This window comes from Vanessa tameamea, chromosome 21 (genome assembly GCF_037043105.1).
Source record: "Vanessa tameamea isolate UH-Manoa-2023 chromosome 21, ilVanTame1 primary haplotype, whole genome shotgun sequence".
NCBI classification, from domain to species: Eukaryota; Metazoa; Arthropoda; class Insecta; order Lepidoptera; family Nymphalidae; genus Vanessa; species Vanessa tameamea.
The window spans coordinates 5,855,538-5,879,525 of NC_087329.1; the positions used below are offsets into that span (position 1 = coordinate 5,855,538).

Below are 23,988 nucleotides of genomic sequence, written 5' to 3' on the forward strand. Positions count from 1 at the left end.
GTTATATTTTTAATAAATAATTATGTAAAATATAATATTTTTTTGTTGTGATAATTTTTTAACTTATAAATAGGATATTTCCATTTATTAAAGGTAAAATAAACAACCTCAAATGTCCCAGGTGTGCAAAGGCTTCCTCTTCTTTTGGAAAAAAGGTTTATAGTAAATATTAGTATAGTCTATCTTTCGAAAAATAAACGATCAATTTTCCTCTTTATAGTATTTGGAAGTAAATAATGATGGGAAACGTATGCTTGGAATATATTTATTTGAACAATAAAAGAAAATAACTTAAAATGTTTTACACATCATCATTGTTTGACATGAATGTGTCCGAATTCAAGATATATGTCTCACACAGATTTCTCTTTTCAAATGCTTCCAGGATAGCAGGGTCCAAGTGGCGGTTTATAAAGGCACTGCCGCGTAAATCTTGTGCAGCATAGGCGAGTGGAGCTTCTAATTCATACTCCACGACAGGTTGCATTGAATAATTTTGTAGAGATGATATACCTACTTTGTTGGATTTGGGTCGCATAGATACAATTTTGGAACGAAGTCGTCGCGGCTGCATGTTACACTTGCGAACTTGAATTATTCTTCCATATGCTGCTTTAATATTCTCTTCGGTGTATTGGTTCGAATGTACCACGTGACCTGAGAGCATTTTAACGCACGCGGATACCTTTTCATTCCAAGTCATGCTGTTTTGTAGCACACTGTTTAACCGCTCTGTATTTTCATCATTAGTCATTAATTTAAACATATGACGCACGACAGCATCCTGTAATTCTTCCTCGGTTTTGAAATTCTTAAGTTTTTCTTCAAAGGTCTCCTGTATGTCATTAGGAGCGCCGCCGACGCAGAAAACAGTACCAGTTAAACCTATGAATGTATTGAATAGATTAATATAATGTAAATAGTTGTCTACAATAATGGGTACGTAACCTTCTATCGACATTGATTACCTTGTTCCTCGAAAATCGCCGCCATTTCTAAAGCTACCAGTACACCACTTTCATATCCTAGTAAGTAAAATCCATCCGACAATTTCTTTTTGAGAAGAATCTGTAAATGACCAGTTCAAAATTATTATTTGGGTTGTAAGCAGTATATTTATCAATGTATTTATTTTTTTTATATTTACTACATTGTTAATAAATCAATGAGTATTTAAGTTCTATTAAGATCAAAACATTTAATTAAGGAAGTAATATTTCATTTTGCAGAATTAGGTAAAAAGTGTCTATATAGAGTTTTACAAATTTTACAGAGTTTATACAGAGTTCTTAGTCTTCTCAGTAGTACCTTCTTTTAAAGCCACGGTAGCATCACGTTTTCTGCTTAGTTTATTCAAAAAAAATATTTCCAAGGCCAGAGCTTACTTGAATAAAGTATATTATGATTCTTCAATGGGTCAATACTAATGATTGTAATAGATAAAAATATTTTTAATTATTTACTTTTGCAAATCTGTCTGCCATTTCTTGTATCGTCTGATGTGGTGAGTCCAGTCCAGGCTGTAGTACAATGGCGGGCAGCTTGAGTCGTTCACATAACACTTGGAAACGAGCATGGTGACCTTCCACACCAGGCACCACACACAAGTATGTTTGGCTAACATCAAATTCATCGTCACGCTGTAAAAATAAACAGTTAATTTTCAATATTTTAAATTTATGGGGAACATTAGAGAAAGACACAATTTGAATAAGAATCGTTAAATAAGAATGTTAGATGAACTCTTGATTAATTATCATTAATGTATTTCGTATTCAATTTAGCTATTAACTAATTTAGTAATGTAGTATTTGTTAGATCTAAAGCTAGAACTATATTTGGATTTGGATACATTACCTGTGCAGATATGTTGGTAAGGGTTGGTAAAAATACCATTTCAGTTGTTGCTAAAAGCTCATCTTGATCAACGTATGATATAAATGTTTCTAAGCCGTCCGTCTCTTTAAAAACAGTGTCTGATAAACCATTATCTAAATCACGAATCCTGTTTAAAAGAAAAATAAACAGTTAACATGTTTTTTTTTAAATACAAATAAGATATACACATTACTTACTTTTCAATAGTTAGCAATTGTACTTCACGCTCGTCTAATGATATATGGCAGACATCGCGCATATAAACTTGAATGACTCCGAAATTAATGGGATCTATACCAAAGTCTTGTAATGTCGCTTCACCATCAGCATCATCTGGTACTTGTATACCTACAATTGAAATGATTTCATTTGTTAAAGTTCAATTACTGATACTAGCTTACTTAGATGCTTGTCATGGGGTTTATTTAATATTTCCATTCCAATGCCATTTATTTAATATACAAGTTAGTCACGAAATAAAGGAATTCCTTTTTGATTCGCCTTAGACAGGAAAAAATATTAAATATCGAATATCGTTACCGGCTAATGAACTCAATTGTTGTAACAAATTTTTGGGAGGTTCTTCAGCACAGTCCACAAATACAACGTGTCGTTTTGAGCACAGCGCTTTTTCCACAGCATCAATAGCGTCATATACTGTAATAGTTCCTTTGACTCCAACATTTGTATCCTGTAAGACGAGAATTGCAAATTTTATTGCGTGTTTTTGAGATGATTTTAAGACTACTACCGTTCTATTTACTATGGCTTTTTAGGTCATCTACCAAAACCAGAAGCGCTTAGTGCATATTCAGACACTTGGTTTGTTGTTGGTTTTTTGTTTTTCATTGTTGGTTTTTAAACCAACCTACCAATAAAGTCATTCTCAAAAAGAGTATACTGTTGACGACTGCCATATTGTATTTCATGCACGGTGTTATCGTAAATGGATGAAAAAAGAGCAAGGGAATAAAGATCTTTGAAATGCCTTGGTGGTGTACGGATGATTAGGTAGACAGGATGGTTTTAATTCTCAAAAATATTACAGTACAGCCCCGATCAGATTCAATAGCATTAATACGTGGATAAAGTCTGCAAAGTTTTATGCCATTAACGCTCAGTTGAGTTTATTTTTTTATTCGCTTGAATATATCGTTTTACTATATATAATATGAATACATATATATTCAAATGAAAATTAATAATAATAAATTATTTTAATTTTTTTTTACCTTTTTCAAAGTTGGTAACTTGATTAAAGTCAACTTCTCGTGATTTTTATCCGCCATAGTTTTTATCAAATTGTCGTTGTCATTACTTATGACTGCGAAGAATCTAAAAAGTAAATTATACAGAGACACGAGAGAAATAAAAATGTAAATTATATATTATATAAACGATAGTCTTGTAATATAAAACAAGCGTCAATAGCGCAATGGCTTAAGGGCTATCTAGCGATGTAAAAAGTCGCAGCATCGATTCTGACCCCTTGAGCTAAATGGAGGAGTACATAGGAACATTGCTAATTCCTTATATGGAGCATTGCTATAATTACTTTTCTTTTAATAATAGGTACTAAACCATTTTTATTTTTAGATGCGAAAGATATTTTAGTAACTATTTTAAACCAAGCTGACGAAACTAACGCTTATCTTTAGTTTAGTTTTTAGATGAAGGAATTTGAAGATTAATATTCCTTTTAGAGTTCTAGAATGTTATAATATATATTATATTATTAATAATTAAAATAATATGAATGATCGAAATAAAGCTAGGTATTATTCAATCACTTACTTCAATGTAGAAGACGATCTCTGTGCAAGTAGCATTAATTGTTCCAAGCTATTTCTATCCCTTTGAGCATCCGGTGAAGCAACGTAATAAATACCTTCGATGCCAATAGTTTTAATGTTTTCGAATATATTTTGGTTTGTGGTATTTACATTTTTAAGTAGTAATTGGACATGAACTCCTTGTTTTTCCCATGTTCTGTAATATATAATATTTTTTTAATTTGAAATTTGGCATCTTTTGAGTTTGCAGTACTCAATGTTCTATTTAATGTTCTATTATGGTTAAAAAATTGACATTATTTATAAAATTATAAACAATAAACTTACAGTTACTTACAATTTAACGTTAATTTGCTAAAATCTATTTCTTGCTTTACAACATACTAAAATTAGTATTTAAATAATGAATGAAAGTAATCTATTTGTTAAAGATAATATCTTTGTTAAATAGTGAGTAAGCACATTATTAATTAAATTTTTATTTTAAATATTTCTTATAATCTGTGATTTTAAAAATTTTACTACACCTAATTAATTTAATAAGAAAATGAAAAATTGGTATGATTCTTTAAAAAAATAAAATATAAGCACCTTAATTTGTAAGAAAGACAGTTCGATTGATTTGAAGAAATTAAAATGATCTCTTTGGCACCGCGATTTATCAATCTTTCAACTAAATGCGAACCCAGTACTTCATTTTCCAACACTATAATTTGGTAAAGATTAGGAGAGCAGCTTATTCTGAAAAGTAATATTGTCAATTTAAGAAAAAATAACGATTTTGATATTGTTTTTTATTCTTGCGAGCGATAAATTACAGTTTTAAGTATAGTTTAGCCTTCCGTACTAAAAAAGTATTTTTAAAAATTTACCATATCTTATATATTAAGTTGTAATTTGTATTGGTCTATACTTTTAATTAGAATAAAAGTAGATTTGTTTAAATCCGACGTTCCACAATTTTTTTGAAACAAGTTATCTATATATTTTATAAGTTATATATATATTTTACGTATAAAAAACGCTCTCACGTAACAATTACGTACTTGGTTTGAACGTAAGACGGGTCCTCTTGTAAGTTGATAAGGACGCGGCCTCGATGGCGACTGCCGGCTTGCAAGCGGTAGGCTCTTGACACGTCTTGGGGCGCGTAAGTCACGCGTGACAGTGGCCTTACGTATCCACGAGCTATTCCTTCACTTAACATTTGTTGCAATTGCTAAAAATCGTACAAGAAATTTTTAAAAATAGAACCCGTAAATGTATCTGACATTGGCGTTAACAAAAAAATCCTCTCCCTTATCTATTGAAGTACTAAAAAATATGACGTATGAAGACACAATGTATTATGTATATTAAAAGTTTAAAATACATATCGAAAAACACTTAATTTTGATCTTGTTTGTAATTTTATTAGTACCTACTTTAGGTGATTTCTGTTTTTGAAAATAATTTAAACACTTACCTTCAAATCATCGACTAGATTATATTCTACGGTTGAGTTCAAATCAAGGGTGCAGTACGATACAGATTTTGTCAGATGCTTCATTCCGAAGAAGAACTCTTCCCGATTTAGTAAAACTGCTGCATCGATGAAAGTTGATGATTCGTGACAACATTTAATTGTAGCCTAAAAATAATATATTGAGTATCATTATGATAGCGAACATATCTTCCAAACTTATAATTTATTAAGATTCGGAATTCCGATTCAACGGCACACGCCTCCTTTTGTTTGATTTAATTAAATTAAGTTTGTTTTTGACTTTGACACCGTTTGGCCAAACACTTTGAAAATCAGTTTATTGTTACACTGTCAGAACAAAGTCTGGTTGGTTTTGCTAATATATTTTCTTGGATAATTAATTATCCGAAAAATATGCTTGCTCGTAAATTGTAACTTACGTTTTTGATTTCTCCTCGGACACAACTAATTACTATATTGCAACCTTTGCCTTTCGTAGCACTCATGACCATATCTGAGAAACTTATATCACGCGAGTTTCCAATGTTTTCGCCTGCAATAAAATACAATTTTTAAGATCGTAAATTGCACAACACGTATAATATTTTGTGCATTGTAATAATACCTTTTAATTCTGGGAATAACCTTTGCAAGAATTGTTTCTTCTTAGTGTCACTGACCGTAGTGAAAACTTGGCATCCATGAGCTAAGGCAATCGATATAACTGCTTGACCAAGAGCACCAGCACCACCGTGGACTAACAAATTGATGCCACTTTTAAATTTACTCTTCATTATCTACAATGGAATAAAATATTTAGATGTTTTATTTATATTTTGATATTAAGAAATTGAATAATTTTAATATATTTACAAGACAGTAGAACGCCACACTGTATGCCAAAGGAACTGTTGCAGCATCTTCAAGACTCCAGTGATCTGGTACTGGCCATAATAGTTCCGGTTTAACTCTTACGGATGTTTTGATTGATTTGTCATATACGATTCCCATAACACGTGCCCCGCTATTGAGACATAAGAAGTTATTATTAACATATACATATATCTTATTTATATTTATGTGTATATATTTTAATTAGGTCGAAACGTGTTTCTTTTTTTCAAGTTATAATTTTAATGTACTCAGTTACCTTTCGGTAATTCCACTGAAATCGAGCATGGTTTTTGTTTGGTCTTTGTCCAAAGCAACAAGTCCCATTTTCTTCTTCATGTCCACATCGTTTATACCAGCATAGCGCACCTAAAAAATATCAGCTTAAAATTAACGCTTGCCTGCTGACTGCTGCTGTTCCGACTACATCGAGATAAAATTAAGATTTTATCTTGATGTTTTGTAAGCAATGAGAAATTTATGCGTTATTAATTTAATAAAGAAATGCAGTGTTGAAAAGATATATTTATGTGAGAAATCTAATATATGAATATAAAATTAAATTCTAGATGACAATACCACCAACTAACTATGAGGTCCAACTATATTTAAAAACTATCTGAGTGAAAAGTTGTTGCAGTAAATAAACTTAAGGATCGGTCAAGCCGTTTTGGATAAAAGGAATAATAAACACACACCCAAAGGTTTGTTTTTTTTTCTGAATAAAAAATATTCGAGACACTTATTTAACATACCGTCACTTTTACACCATCCTTATTGGATTCTGATCCATCCACCCAATGCAAAGAGTCCAAATCACCTTGTCGCTTAATTTCTAGCGTCATATCACGATTTTCGCGTAATGGCAGATAATATTGTCCATCCTCGATAACCTTAAATATATATTACATATTATAAACTTTAGAAATCATTCTAATATACTAAAATATTTATTTTTTAAATGTATAATGATGTAGCATTACAAAAGACGAAGCCGTTCTCAGATTCATACTACGTATCCTGCAAAAAAATATTGCTTCTACGATCTCAAAGTACCGAGGCTGCTATTTTCAATGTATTTATTTCTGGAGTAAAGGTTTGGAGGCTATTTATGAGTTAAGATTACAGTAATAAACATTTATGAAGTATAACATGGTCTTTTTAAATATAATTAAAATACTTACATCTAATTTATTTTTTTGCACAGATTTAAGTGCCACATTCTTGTTTACTGTTGGTGGTAAGTCATAAAATCTTATATTTTCTATAGCAACACCTCCACACCTAAAATAAATGGTAATTTATTTATATGCATTTATTTATGCGAGTAGTGTAAAATTTATTTGAATTTACCATACCTCGTGTAATTGTGTAGCTCATTTACTTTAGCAGGCATTACCAAGGTACTGTCGTTTATTGATATTGCCATCTCCAAATGCTTACTAACATTGATTACCATCTTGCTTATAGAGTGCAGTTGAGAAACTCTCTCGTATGTTCGCCTGAGTGTATTTAATTGAATTATGCCGTCAATAAATGTTACCCAATTATCACGCCATATTATATTCGCTTCAGTTAAAGACATATTCGCATTATAAATACTTCTGAATTCATCACTGTAAGCAAAATAAAAATTTCATTAATCGTCATATTTGATGTAATGATTAATTATTATTTTGTCAAATAATTTACTTTAACACTTACGAATAATTGTAGCCCTTGGTATACAGTAATTGATAAATGTCGTCTGATTCTAAAGTCTTGGGTTCATTTGATGTGACGTCATCTTTAGGTTTTTCGTCTTTTATTTCTCCAACAATGTACCCTGTTGCAATTTTTATTTTCATGCTCAATACCTGAAATATTCAATGAGAATTAAGAACGCCATATTAGATTTGTGTTAACCGACGTTTCTAAGCATTTTAATTAATAAAAGGTACAATGCAAATAACATAAATTTTATCGAATTTATTACAATTCTAATGAATTAATATAAGTGAGTTGTTAGAAATTTTAGTTTTGCGCCAATGTATATCGACGGTGGTGAGCACTTATCATCAAGGACCCATTATCCCGTAAAAACCTATCTAAATAATAAAAAAGAAGAATCTCAATATGTGCAGCCTTTATTTGGGGTAATTTACAGACAGCCGGATGGTAAGTAGTCATTTAAAAACTGGTAAGTCACCTTAAAACTTTTGATTGATATCCGAAATTTTGTTTTTTTTTTGTATTAATTTGGAGTAGGTGCTATCGTTAAAAAGACGCTTTAAATCTCTACTTCCATTGTATTGTATTCTAGTTATGTCACTTCAAGAAAGGTATAAATAAAAATATTACTTCAAATCTTCCTGTGCCTCTATGCAGAGCTACGTTGATTCTAAGTTGCCGTTGATTGTGGAGTGGCAGCTGCGAATGTTGTTGCACTTCTCGGAACTCCACCGACAGCTGTTTCCTCTCTACTCCCGACACCATGGCTAAAGTATCCCAAACTGCTACGAGTACCGCCGCAAATGGGTACATATTCTTATCTAATATGAAAAGTATTTTACATATAGTTATTACTTGCTTATTATAATAATATATAAAATTGGCCAAAAATAATTTTCTTACCTTGAATCACATGACCTCTCAAATAATTATTATTATCGTCATGAGTTGATATTACATTTTTGCAAGCGGCTGCCGTTTTTCTATGCGCTGCCATATAGAGAGCTAGGTTCCTAAACACAAATAAATATATTTTTATTTATTTTCCTCTGAAGTAAAATTTAAAAAATGATAATTTACTTACCATCGCTCAGTATGTGCCCATTCTACTAAATGTGAAAGCATTGGCGTTCCAGTAGAAACGGGATATTCAATTTTGGGATAGAGTGTGTCTACTTTTGGATTATATCCTTCCATGTAAAGCCTGTGGATGTCAACAGTTGTAAGTATACATATTTAATGAACATTTATCAATTTTATTGTTGAATTTGTACTAACTTTCCGATAGCCTCAAGCAAGAATTGTGCATTATCTTGATGTCCACGTCTCGTAAGTGGTATATGTCTACAGGAGTCAGGTAGCGATCTCTTGAGAATAGCCTGAAGAAGGCCGTGTGGCGCGATTTCCACTAATACTGCATTAGGTGGAATCAATACGGACGTTTCTTCAAAAAGTACCGAATTCTACAAAAGAGGCGTTATTATTAAACAAGAATTTATTTAATGTTGATATAATGCAAAGTTAATTACCAGCAAATTATTGGTATGGTATTCGGCCGAGGAATACTTAGCAATTGGTTCATCCCAACGATCTTGCGGAACAGATGTTGAAACCCAACGCTCGCTTCGAGGCTTTGGCGATTTGATTACTTCGGTTAAATATTTAAGCAGACCAGGACCTTTAAATATAACATTATTGTATTCAATTTTAATTTTAATATAACACAAAGAAACTCGAATATTATTTTCATTAATGTGGCAATGTCAAATTTTAATTATTTTGTACTGATTTTATTATATTCTATTTTTTAATAAAAGTAAAGTTAAATATGATTGATTACCTGCTTCAGCAATGTATCGTGAGTGGTATGCAATGTTTGAACATGGCACTTCCTTCGCGAAAATATCTTTCGAAGTCAAATGGGCAACAAATTCTCTCATAACATTAGCAGGTCCGGAAATAGTACTGGAGTCGGGGCCGTTATGACATGCGACTTGAATTTCTGGTGGACACATTTTTGATATCTGTAACAATGTGTGTTTCTCAAATTTATCTGGGTTATATTAATATAGCAATAATCCATGATGTGGTGTCGCTTTCAGCATTGTATTAAGCCACTTAATATCAAAGTCGAAAATGGAAATTTAGGTGTAAAGCGCATTTATCATAGTAAAAAAGTGTATTTATCATTCTGAATAAAACCAGGAGAAGTACTGATGATGGTCAAAATATTAGAATATACGATTTTTATCAAGATTAAATTAGAAAGCTTACCCGTTGGTATCCAATACCGACTGCGGCCATTGATCCTTTAATGAAAGGAGTCTGTAAGGACACTAAGCCTCGGCTGTATGCAGATAGAATCATCTCTTCGGCTGTAAAGCAACCATCCGCATATGCGCATCCTAGTTCACCAACACTGTGACCTTTAATGTAAATAAAACTACTATTAATTATGTTTTTTTTTTCATTCATGATAAATAATATTATCCTTTTGACAGATTTCGACCATAGTTGTAAATCTCAACAACTATACAGACTTCTATATGGGATAATTGTACATATTTTATTTAACATTTTTATATTTTTGACCTCGCATGTTTTTGAAAATTCAATTTATGAAGTTACATATTTACAATTTATAAGTACCAATTATCTTATCTGGAAAGATTCCCAGTTCACTGAGAATATCAGTGAGACCAATTTGAATGGCTGCGATACCGACGAACGAGTGCAGAATGTTGTCGAATATTGTTTTATCAGGTGACGTTATAATATGAACAATATCGATTCCTTTAGGTTCCAAGGCACGGCGACAACTGTAAGAAATGACAATGTTTGATGATATCCGTTTACAGTACATCAGATAAATAAAATTATTAAAAAGCCAAAAATTGAGGAAAATATAAACAGTACAAATATATGTAGAAAGTGGAACTTAATCTAGGGAATGGCAAAAAATCGAAAAATACCGTTCTATGGATGCAGCGAAAATCGGTATCCGCATGAGTTGTGTACCCATGCCTGCCCACTGGGATCCCATTCCGCTGTATACAAACCAAAGCGGCCGCTTGGCGTCATCAAAGTAATCAGTTTTCTCAGCAATGCTTACGGTTTCATTATTTTCTTTTGTATCTGAAAATAAATACAAAGTTATAGAAAAGTATGTCACAAAGAAATACTTGAATTACTAAAGGGAAAGAAGTAAAATTTGCTGCAAAATTAAACAATAGATGTTCTTAATAATTTGGCGTTTGTTGACATTTTATGTGAATGTAGGATCTAGATTTTATATAAATATAAACTATCTTATCACCGAGTATCGCATATCCTCTTCCTAAATGACCAAAAACACTGGTTTTGTGAATATTTCTAAACAGTGCCAATTCCTCTGGATCAATGGGTCGAGATTTCAAGTCATCAATAATTTTCTTTACTGACGATTCTTGTCTTCCTGACAATGTCACTAGTTGTGGTATACTTGACTTGTAACGTGTTGGGTCCTGTTGGAAGTATTTTTATACATTATATATTCGACTGGCATGTTGGTTGATAGATGATCATTACGTTTAATATAATCAGATCATTACATTTAAATATAACTTTTCACTAGAATCTACTTTCAAAACAGGTTGCTCTATATTTGATTTATTTTTTAAATAAAGATCCAAAAGTGATTGCAAGATTAATTCTGATTTTGGTCTAATGGCATATGAAAGCAGAAGTTAAGCTACTAAAACTCCTTATTAATGAGCATATTCATCACAAACTGATATACATCAAGAATAATAAACCATTTACCAACTACCCTTAGTACGCCCAAATTTACCAATTTAGTGATATAAAATAAGAAGGAAATTAATTTTACCTTTGGCTTGTAATGACCATGCAACAGAACGTGTGTATTGACTCCGGTGACTGACATTCCATTAACGGCAGTGTAGTGGCGGCCAAAGTTCTGGTGGTCAGTTATTATTTTAATCTTTCCATCGCGAAGAGCAGCTACATCCTGACGCGGCGAATCACAGTGCAAATTCGCAGCAAGTTTACCGGTGTGGTACCCTAGAAGAACCTAGAATGAGAATGTTAGGTATTAATAATATACAATTTATCTTAGTTCAAAAAATTAACTATAAATTAAATGCGAAAGCATTAACTAAGACGCATTAACTTTAACTAAAATCCCAAAGCATTAACTAATACGTGGTCATGATTTGTAAGTTATATCGATTTCAGTCTTCAATGTAAATATTAGATATTAAAAAAAAATAAAACAATAAAAATAAAAATATAATTTTTACAAGTATTGCAAAACTTATTTGAAAATCTCAAAAAGTAAAATATTAATAGTAGTTATAATTGAGCTGATAAGCAATAACGACATACATATATAAATATACACTGAAATGATATTATTACAGCAAATACATGACGATAATAAATTTAATAATAATTCGTACAAAAGCGTAAAAAAAAGTTCAATAAAGATGCTAAAATTTAATGTTCTATGAAGAGTTATATTAATCTTAATATGTGTATTCGTATGTACCTTAGTGATCGATGATATTCCCGAAGCAGCTTCACCGTATCCAATATTGGACATAACACTTCCAATCAAAAGTGGCTGGTCTCTATTTTGACAGTAAGCTTGTTCAATAGCTTCCAATTCCGATTTATCAGCTTCAGAAACAGCTGGTAATTAAATTTTTTCAATTTGAATACATATATTTTATATTAGTTCAAGCAGAATTTTTTTTAGTATTTGAAAAAAACTGAGGAAACCAAAAACTATGTGCTATATTTAGTACCTGAACCAAAAGCTTCGACATATTCAACAACTTCGGGCGAAATTTTAGCTTCCTCATAGAAACGCTTAATAAAATTGGCGGTATCCGATGGATTTCTGTAGAAACCATACCTTGAGGAACCCCTTTCGTCTTTCAGTATCGACGTAAATTCACATTTGACATGAACTACTTCCGCATAAACTCTAAAATAGAATATTACATAGTATTAGAAACGGCTTGTGTATCCAGCAATATTTTAGAACATTCGAGACTTCGAGTTGTTAAGAAAAATATCGCTTGAAGACCATATCATGTCACATAAAATTTTAAGATATATCTACCAATCTACTAAATTGCATGACCACCACTAATTTTTAATTCTTATCCTTTTTCTTTATAAAAGTATAAGTCATCAAGCATACCTTAGAGCATTTTTAGCCTTTTGCAGGAATAAAACATTGATAGCTTCAGATTTTGCGCATCCAGCAGCATTGCTATCAAAGGATTTTGTTTTACCATCCATACACATTTGCATAATTCTGAAAAAAATATTAATGAAAATCATTACGTATTCCAAAGTACTGATAACTATGTATTCCAAAATTAAACCAGTCTAGTACCTTCCATAGTGCACAGAAGATTGGGGATGTAAGCATAAATTAGCTCCTCCTACTATAGCTGCTTCACATTCGCCGCGCATGATTGCTAGGTAGGCCAATTCAAGAGCTCCAGTCGAACTGCTACAAGCTTCGTCAATAGCCATAGATGGTCCTTTGGCATTCAACCAATAAGAGATTCGGTTTGCAAACATAGTTTTACTACACCTAAAAATGCGCAATTATCCGCAATTTAATTTCAAAATCAAATTTAAATATGTAGTATTTTATTCATCGAATATTGTGTTCGTATAAAAACTTTCTGAATGTATTTTTAACAAGTTTGATAAAGACGTACCCTGCAATACCGAAACCAGTTCTCGAACTTGACACGTAAAAGCAAGCCTTTTCAGTTTCAGAGAAGCAACTTCCAATATAAACACCGACTTTTTTTCCATTAAGTTCTGCTGGACTAATACCTAATGAATAAAAATAATATTATAGAACATTTTTAAACCAGTATCCACCAGTAACCAGTAACACCAACATTTTAATTATTGAAAACTGATCTGAGTGCAATATGAACAATTTTTTTGGGGATCAAAACTGTGGAGATTCTTACAAAATTTACTTCTTTCAAATAGGAGTTAAACTACACAAAACATTTTAATTTGTACCAAATATGCAAGTTAACCAAAATCAAAATGACCATTGTTCTTATTTTGAGTGTTTGTATTTTTGTCAGATGATAATTTTCAAAACTAGCGACTCTTACAAATGTAAACAGCAGTAATAAATGAGTAATTTAATCTATTAAGCTATTTGTCTCATAAATATAATTCAGATATAATAATTAAAAACTATTGGTATGTACAGAATAGGATTGTTAGTTTAAGATTTGTAATTATTTGTTAACGAAACTTATGCCGCGGAGCAGAGTTAGTAAGTATTTAGAGACGCTTATTTCCATACTGAAATGTTGAAAATTGATTTATTTTATTATTGTGCCAATCACCTGCGTCGTAAATGGCTTGATATGCCTGTTCTAAAATTTTCCGGCCCATAGGATCCATGTTGTTACCGAGACGATAATGCACTTTGAAGAATTGAGCATCAAACAGCCTGAGTTCGGGCACTTTACCGGTGAAATGAGCCACTTCTGGATGATCATAATGCCAGCGAGGATTCTCCACATTTACAGGATTTTCCTAAAAATTAATATTGCAATATAATGCTGCATCTTACGATAACGACTAATGTTTGGGCACGCGGTCGCTTTCAATTTCTATCAAAATTATAATATATTTTTTAAAGTCATCATATTAATAGTAAACATTGAAATGCGTTTTAGTATAACGACTCTAGTCATAATTAAAATACCGAATTTACCGAAATTATAGACAGAGGTTAATTCATGATTGATTTACATTCAACATTAAAAATGATAAGTAAGCGCGTCGAACAATAGAAAGTTTCTTGGAAGTATAACTAAACCAATAATTATTTTATACTTCAAACGCACCTTGTTATAAAGGATCTTCGAAAGGTCCTTAACATTATGCGACTCTGGGTATAGCCCCGCCATACCCGATATGACAACTTTCTCGCCATCTAGCCCATTCTTGTCGAAATTTGGCGGAGCCGCGAAGGTCCTGGTAATCGGCGCCATAGCTGAAAAAAAATCATATAAAATAATAACTACTAATTTTGAAATATAATACTATTAAATATTAGAGATTGAATATTCACATATGATACTTTTACATTTAATATAAAAAAAGTTATTGCTATTTACGATGTATTATATGCCTATGTCACATATTATGCAATACGGTTTATTATACGAACTTAAAATAATTAAATTTTATCTTATAATCATAACATTTTACGCAAAATAATAACTATTACCTGATTTATATATATTGGCTAAAATAAGTAGGAAACACGACTTCTATTTGTACCGGGCGGTACAAATAAAAATTTCCGTGTTACTAGTCAACTTCCTACATTAAAATGCTTTATATAAACTGTCGATGCATACATTTAAATTGTTGATTATTAAATTTTAATTAACCTTTCATCTTTAACAATTAATATTCAATCCAAACCATGGAGCTAGTTGTCAGAAATTCAAAATACTACTAATATAGTCAAAACAGTGGAATTTTAGTATACAAATCGATTAACATAATTTAATATTTAACTTTGTGATACCTTGTTTAAATCCGTAAGTCTAAAGAACTGTATGCAATTATCACTACACATGGCGTTTGATAAATGAATAATAAAGTAACTGCTTTTAAACGCCCGAGTGGGGCGTTTAAAAGCAGTTACTGGGCTAAAGCCTCCTCTCCCTTTCAGGAGAAAATTTAGAATTATTTTGAAATATACAGGGTTATTGGTAATTCTACGTATTATTTTTTACATTGGATATTATTTTAAAATTGATTTAAAATAATATCCAATGTAAAAAAACTTACTTATTTACTTAACTTACTTACTTAATACAAATTTAAAATATAATTTAGATACATAAACAGTTCAGTAGCTAAGTTACAATTAAGATATTTTGTATCATCAATTTTAAAGAGCGACCTTTAGTACGAATTCAGTCATGTTCGAATACGAATTTCCACCAGCGTCCTTTCTGATCATTTTATTTCGGTTGCTTTGAAATAAATTCCTAGTTTTTATACATTTTCGGAAAGCTAATTAAACGATTATGTTTTTAAAATAATCTGCAGAACAAGTTTCATAATTATTTTTTTTTTGTTTTTCAGGCATATTTGAGGGAAAAAAATAAAAAAATATTGAAATAATATCGTTTTCCGTCTCGCATTTTTAAATTTGGACACATAATTATTGTTTAAATATTGAAAAATATTCAATGTTTAATCGTTTTTATAAATCAGACAAAAAAGTAGATTTTAATTGATACTTTTTTTTAAATACATTTTTGAAAAAATCTAAAAAACGCGATAACTCAAAAATGGTACACTTTTGCATAATGCATAGGGGGGTTAAAATTATCGCAAATAATCAACCCTATCACCTCCTAACGGGAATACGTCGAATTACCAATAACCCTGTATAATAAAGGTGTGATATATTTTTTGAAATATTAGAGAAACGTCTCTTCGGATACTTTAGAAAAAATAAGGAGTTCGCATATTTATTAGTCGTATTAATCCCAGTTGACCGTAACTTGGACAGAGCGGGGAATCTCAAGGGCCAAACCAGAGGATAACTCATCAAACTCTATATTCCCTCTTAATATCAGATCGGAAAAGTAAACCGGTTTCACCAGAGAGACATAAGATGCAGAACAAAAGACTTAACCTGCTTTAGAAGGCATGAAAATATAACACTGCAAGCTTCCTAACTTCGAAGTGCCACTGAGAATTTCTTAACCTAATCAAAAGAAGTATTTTCTTGTGCTTAATTTGTGTTTATGATCTATCTCGTGTTTTACGGTGAAGGAAACTTCCTGCGGTAACCTGTATGTATCAAGAATCCCCATTGAAGTAATGTAGTTTCACAAGCTCCAAACCTTCATACAAGAAAAGGAAGGCCATAGCCTAATAGTGGGACATTTACAGGCTTACTTTACTTTACTTTTACTTCGGGATCTACAGTATTTTAAGTTAGTCACTAAGATAGTCTAATAAAACAGAGCCAAAATTCTTTCAGTAGTAGGTTCAGTATAAAGTATCTATTCTACAAACGCACCGATACGGGTATAGTTGTGGTTCGGTCAAAGTGGGATCGGAACAGAATCGGGGACGTTACTTCGTCATCGAATAAACTGATGTACATTCTAAGTAAGTATTAAATTTACTTAAGACGTAATATCACATCAATAATCTGAATCATTACTGGAAAAAAAGCGTTTTTATTAACAAAATAAAAAAAAACTTTAATTTAATTCGATATGTATGGACACAAAACAAATTGACTATTAGTATTGTCCACACAAGCTTGAATGCTAACGAGTAACGAAAGAATATATTATGCATGCAAACAATATGTAGCAATGAAAAAAGGTAACAATATTTACGTAATAATACTTACGTCACTCTAATCATCGTAGATTCATTTAAGAATTAAAAATATGTTTTCGGAAATAATATATTAACAAAATATTTATTCTTTTATTTGTTGATTTAATTATTGTATAATAATCTATACTAAAACCAGAATATTAATGCACGCAAAGGCTTATATTGAACTCTTCCTTAACCTTAACCTTTGAGCGATCAAAAGGTGAATTCTTAACGATTAATATACGTTACTTGGTTGTAGGGCTTTGCCCGCTGTTGCAAGCCCGCCGGGTAGGTATCACGCTTTTATCAGATATGCCATCGCCAAACGGCAGTTCTTAGTATTGTTGTGTTCCCATTTGTAGGGTGAGTAAGCAAGTGTAACTACAGGTTCAAAAGACATAACATCTTAATTCCCAAGGTTGGTGGTGCACTGGTGATGAAAGGAATTTTTAATACTTCTTACAGCGCCAATGTCTATGGATTATGGTTACCTCTTACCATCAGGTGGCACAGTTGACCGTGAACAAGAGAAATCAAAAGAGTAAGCAGAAATTAGCTTAGTAATAGAATAAAAATAAAATTATAAATTCGATTGAAAATGTTGTGGACTCGCATTTTTCAGTTCACGCCTACATAAATGCTGGCCAGCACAAACATTTAAATTACACCCTTAAAACATAAGTATTTGAAACGGGATATTTACCATGTTTTTTATTTTTATTTGGTGGTGCTCGATATTTCGACATTATCTACAAATGTCTTGTTTACGAGACTCTTAAAATCTTAAATGTATGTGACAACAATAGAAAAAAATAATAAAATCGAAATAATTAATATCATTTTTTTTGTTTATAAGTAATGTTCGGGTGAATTAAAGGTTTTGTCTCGACATATAAAACGATCGCCAACCGATCTATCATATATTTATCGATCTGTCATATTATTATGTTTTACAAAGATATTTAAATATCTCGTTATTTTTCTACAACTAGATAGCATTATAGTAGGTATAAAAGGTAATCATTGCCAATATATTTTCACCAATTTTTTAAACATAAAAAGGATGTGTAATAAAAGTACACCATTGAAGACTTTCATTAGGTAATATTGTGACCTAAATATGTTTCATACAAAGTCTTTATTACAATTTTACAGCCAACAGTTTTGCATTCGCCTTTGATTAAATTGTGTGGATCTTAAAAATTTAAATATGGTGCGGATCCGCAAAAATTTGGGCCACCATTCGATGATACTTTTAATAGGCTGTACAGATTTTCATTTCTATGCACCACTTTTGGTGGCTATTACGTAAGAAAATAGAACAAACTGCCCAAAAAACAAAGTTTAAGATGTCGAAATATTTCGTTTTTTTACTAAAGTTGATATAATAAGCAATTTAACATAAATACAAGTAAAATAAGGGTTGAGCGTGAGATTGTGTCGCGGTTACAGTAAAACGAGACGTTTGAAAAAAACCTAATCTTTTAAAGTCGAGAGGAAAAATGTAGTCTATCGTTGGTTTAATATATATAGCACTTATTGTTGGTTGTGAAAATTTACTTGGTGGTAGGGCTTTGTGCTAGCCCGTCTGGTAGGTACCACACACTCATCAGATATTCTACCAAACCGGTATTCTGGTTTGAAGGGTGAGTGAGCCAGTTGAACTACAGACACAAGGGACATGACATCGGAGTTCCCAAGATTGGTGACGCATTGGTGATGTAAGGAATTTTTAATACTTCTTACAGCGCCTTTGTCTATGGGCGGTGGTGACCACTTACCATCAGGTGGCTCATTTGCTTGTCCGCCTACCTATATCATGAAAAAAAGTAAATTAAAGTTAGATAAGTTAGAATATATGTTTCTACACAAGCACGATGGATGCACAATAAGAAAATGTATGAATTCAAACGTATTTTTTTTAAATTATCAAAATATATCAACATTTCATATGGATAATGCTAGAAATAAAACAAAAATATTCGTGTGCCCGGAGTTCAAAACGTAATAATAAAATTCGTTTATGCAAATTGTCAAAATTAAGAATTCTATACAAATTATTTAAAATATTCAAAATCAATTCAAATTAACTTTCTGGTTGAGTGAACGCACTAAAAAAAACGTACTTGAATGTCGAAAAAAGTGGTCGCCATTAACAATATTAGCATCTTCTTTCTTTTTTTAAAACAAGATCTATTAGGCATATGAAACATTAAATTATTAAATTAACTTTGATGTTATTAAAGATAAGTGAGTTTGAACAAATCGACCAGCATTTGATATTCATCGGTTATTGCTGCTAACCCAAGAATCCGATGGAAGTCGACAATTTGTCGATAGAATCTGAGACAGAGAAGACTTGTAATTATGATGATGTTTTCCTAACCGATTTTGGTCAAAACTATAAATTTCAAGGAAAATGACCTAACTACGCTGGACGTATTATAATACACGAGTGTATACGTAATCACAGATGCACACTCTTTTATACCGGTAATATCTTTCTAAGGCCAATACTCACAAAGTGTAATTTCAACAATTAATCTATATTAAATTCACTAGGTATTTTAATATGGATTTATAAGATTTGATTTGATTGCAAATAACTTAAAGTTCTTTACTAATTTGTAAAAGAAATAAATAGTTTTTTTTATGGATATTGTGAACTTAAGAAGATAGACACGCTATCGCGTACTTTTCTTTAGGCCAAATTAAGACGTTCAATTTACTACCACTTTGTTTTGATATAGTATCTCCTAAGGTTTAGCTAGCGTTACTCATGATTCTTTCGATAAAACTCCTCTATAGTTCAGCCAGTTTTAACAAAATACTGACAAATGATATATACAAACATTTCTAGTTTATCGCTCTTTCTTTTAATGAACTCCTCATAAAATTTAACCTTTGAGAATGGAAGAAATTAGCGGATATACAGACAGAAACAGAAAGCGAATTTGTTTTATATTATTTATCAAGATATTTTAATTACTTTGAACCGCTTCTACGTCAATATCAATATCATCCTCGTGGCCTTATCCCAATTTTATTAGCATATCTTCTTCTTCCATACTTCTCTGTCTGACGTCACCTCACAAGTAATATTCTTTCCATACATATCGTCTTTCACACAATCCATCCATCGTTAGTACCTAGTAAGTCAATGGTCGAAAACTAATTTGTGTACTTCAACTACTTCATTTTTTTGCGGTAAACAAGTTATTGAATTTGGATATGCTAACGAAAACACGTTGACACGAATTGAGTATTCAATTTGTACCTTATTTATGTACATTAGTATTAGTTCAGTAAATTGTAATAAATAATTTTGTTAACCTTTCGACTATTATTTCCCACGTACATAGTTTACAAATAATTTCGACAATACATAGTTTACAAATAATTTCGAGCAAACGTTCCAACAATGCTAATAAACTACTAATTCTTATAATAATCTCTAATTTTTCATATAATCATTTCTCCACTAACCAGTTCCTGTATCTAGAATGTACATCTAAAAAAACACTTGAAATGTTTGTTTGTCAGTAAGTTTAGGTTAAATGTAGTAATCTAGAAGTATTTACTTTAATATCACGGATATGTAATCTTACGTGTTGCTTTAGTTCGGATGACAATGCGTTTTTGTGGTAAGGATGACCTAATTCTATACCCAGGATTGGTTTCAGACGAAGGTACTCGTCAACGGTTAGACTATATACGAAATTTTAAAAACGGATTTATTAAGATAGTACGCAAAATGCAAGGTAGTACCACAGTCTAAAAAACCATACAGTCGTCCAACGAAGACGTTTAGACAGGGCAATCGTGCGGGGTGTGAAGGGTGAGAGGCCGGAATGCCGAGCCCGAACTGCAAACAAAACAATATTAGTAGTTCGGGACACATGTTTGTCATTCAGGGCGCTTGTTTGTTTTTTTATTTTTTTATTTAAAATGGTGCATACGACGTGTGCTGTGAGAGATTGCAAGTCTTCATCTCGTATAAATAAAGATCTCCGGTTTCATCAGCTTCCACGCACAGAAGAAAGGTAAATAAATAATGATTTATTAATGACTGCGCAGATTGGTGGCGATGTATTAATGATTTTATTTTATATATCTAATTGGTAGATGGAAGGGTAAATGAGCCACCTGATGTTAGGTGTTCACCTCCGCCCAATAGACATTGGTATTGTAATAAATATTAATCATTTCTTATATCGCCAATGCGCCACCTTGGGAACTAAGATTTTATGTCCCTTGTACCTGCAGCTACACTGGCTCAGCCACCCTTTAAACTGGAACAGAATAATACTAATTGCTATAAATAACTGTTTTTTATCTGTGATGATCATATATTATTTAATCCTTAATGCAATTCTAATTACAAACAATGAATACTCAATTAGATTTCACTTTGATTTAATGACGGATTGGACACGTGGAAACATGATAGCGAAAATACCGCTAGATTTTATTACATAGTCTGCGGCTTAACTTCGAAATAATTCTAAGCAATATTATACATATACTATATTCCAATAACAGAAGGAGTTGGTATATATAATGAAACCAGCTGAACGGTAAGTTTTATCATAGAAACATTTGGAATCTCAATATCTCAGAAATACTTATTCTTAGGTAATATTTATTCCCATAAATGAGGTGGCGGAATAGTTTATTATTTCATTTTAAATTATAACTGTATTGATACATTTATTATCGTATTAAAACTTACTAAAACTATCAAAGTTACCAGAATAATATTGCATCATACGTCACGACCAATCGGAGTCGAGGATAGTCTTTGAGCAGGGTCGAGGCGCCATCTTATCGTTTTGGCGGGAAATACGTAGTGGCTATTTACTATTTAGTCTGTGACGGGAATTCGGGTAATACGTAAGAAACAATATGGCCGAAAGCTGGATCAAGGTGGATCATGGGAAAAGTTAATATTATATAATAAAACTGTTGAATGGAGATAGTGTTGCGAACTCGCTACACGAATGTAACTAAAATGTTGGATTGATGTTTTATATTAGTAACTGTGAAATAATAATTGTGAGGTGATATAAACTTAAATTAAATTGTACGAAACAGTCTATTATTTGCTTTGTGCTTTGTAACCACTTATGATGGTGTCGAGGTGGATAGAAGTGGTGTTTTTCCCCGACGTATATATTTACTATTATTTGTGAACTTAATCATGTGAGTCAGAAAAAACCTTACAATCTAGAATGAAATTGCTTAATATGAGTCGTGGTATGAAATTAAACAAACAAGAATGTTTTTAATCTTTATATTCTAACACATACAGAGTTGAGGTTTTATGTAATAGAAAATAAATTTCATCGCAATGAAATATGTATTTTTAAATTATATTATAAAAATTATAGCCGGCAGCCGTTTATCAAAAATTATTTACGTAATTTAAACTGCAGTACTATAATTATGAATGTTATCACTCCGACAACTATCAGTAAGGAAAAATGCATTTAAAATATAACACATTAAACTTCGGAAATGGAAATAATAACTTAAATTAGTAGGTTTTATATAACTACACTATTGTAACTTGTTTTGTACCAGTATAAAGTCCCTACTGAAAAATGTATATAAATAATGTATACTCAGATTAATTTTTAAGCACAATTGTTTTATAAAGCACTTTTTTATTATTTGTTAATTTATGGCATAGTATGAAGTAGCTTAGACTAGTATTAAACTACAGTTTGAAGTTCGTACGACGATTGCGAAACGGCATTGTATCATGCAATAATGAACTTACGCTAGCAAAAAGTTTTCTGTTGCAGATACAAACTCCAATTAACGTCAGAGACGGTTGATTTCACAGAAACTGTTGGAAGAATCTACCAAGTTCTCTCTGTGGGTTGGAGATGGACAGCTTGCTTATCAACATACTAAGTAAAGTTTTCGTTTTTTCCATCTGAGAATTTAAAAATAAAGATAGCAGTAGGGCTATTCTGTAACAAGATACTCGATTCTCACACGAGCATGAAGTGACAGAATGTGATATGTGACTTTGAGTATAATAATTATGAAATTTATTGGATACGCGTATCAAAATGGCATATCACGTATAACCTAAGGCACAAAGGTGACGCATTAGCGATGTAAGGAATGTTTAATTTTTCTTACAGCGCTATTGTCTTTGGGCGGTGGTGACCACTTACCATCGGGTGGCCCATATGCTCGTCCGTCAACCTATACAAAAAAAAAACACTAACTCCTACGGTGATATATCTAATATATCACCAATATATATATATAAACATTATTAAATTGTATATTTTTACGATATTTCAAAGATCTTGTTGGCAATAGAACTGTAGAATGCTAGTTTATCTTATGTCAGTAGTCTGTTACTTAGATTTTTGTTATAATACTTATACTTAGTTCCATAGAGACATGGACATTGTACTTATATGTTATTTTGTATATATTGCTTAAAATAATAACATTAAACTGGGTATACTTTGCAGATGATAGTCATTAATAGATTCAAATACTCCAAAAAAACTTTCTTAAGTCTGTGTGATAGCATCCTCGAAATGGGTTATATATAATAAAACGGGTTCTCATGATTTTGATAATTAACACTAAACTTGATTAACCTATCTAATTATTACGAAATACAATTACGACTTGCGGAATATAACCATACACGTACAGCCAGCTATGAATAAAGGCATGGAGGTTCTGACTCTGTAGCTGCCGCTCCGAAGGTGTGTGAAGCTGAAAGGCGCGACACCGGTCCAGCGCGAAGCCCTCAGCACTGGCGCCAGAGCGCCGCTTATGACGCAGTCGTTT

General features: G+C 31.7%; 1 protein-coding gene across 1 annotated transcript; it reads right to left on the minus strand.

Annotated features, from left to right (window-relative positions):
• Positions 1-234: 234 nt before the first annotated feature.
• LOC113395488 (fatty acid synthase-like) lies at positions 235-15,108 on the minus strand. Its single transcript, XM_064218263.1, has 38 exons — positions 15,029-15,108; positions 14,643-14,791; positions 14,136-14,328; positions 13,479-13,599; positions 13,145-13,348; positions 12,947-13,063; positions 12,546-12,727; positions 12,287-12,429; positions 11,606-11,809; positions 11,054-11,240; positions 10,710-10,872; positions 10,387-10,556; positions 10,012-10,163; positions 9,578-9,761; positions 9,267-9,415; positions 9,016-9,200; positions 8,822-8,941; positions 8,641-8,750; positions 8,368-8,558; positions 7,732-7,883; positions 7,386-7,643; positions 7,212-7,311; positions 6,783-6,920; positions 6,287-6,396; positions 6,010-6,160; positions 5,762-5,933; positions 5,577-5,689; positions 5,137-5,301; positions 4,718-4,890; positions 4,263-4,412; positions 3,673-3,867; positions 3,111-3,213; positions 2,419-2,569; positions 2,076-2,226; positions 1,858-2,005; positions 1,464-1,640; positions 969-1,068; positions 235-885 (listed from the first exon to the last, which is right to left on the minus strand). Exons 2-38 carry the CDS (start codon positions 14,787-14,789, stop codon positions 302-304), a joined length of 6,213 nt encoding a protein of 2,070 aa, XP_064074333.1. The 5' UTR covers positions 14,790-14,791; positions 15,029-15,108; the 3' UTR covers positions 235-301.
• Positions 15,109-23,988: the final 8,880 nt, after the last annotated feature.

Coding starts and splice junctions, on each gene's coding strand:
- LOC113395488 (XM_064218263.1), bottom strand. CDS start 14,789: ATGGCGCCGATTACCAGGACCTTCGCGGCTCCGCCAAATTTCGACAAG. Junction 9,201..9,266: donor ACCATACCAATAATTTGCTG/GTAATTAACTTT, acceptor CCTCTTTTGTAG/AATTCGGTACTTTTTGAAGA. Junction 2,570..3,110: donor AGTTACCAACTTTGAAAAAG/GTAAAAAAAAAT, acceptor CTCGTCTTACAG/GATACAAATGTTGGAGTCAA.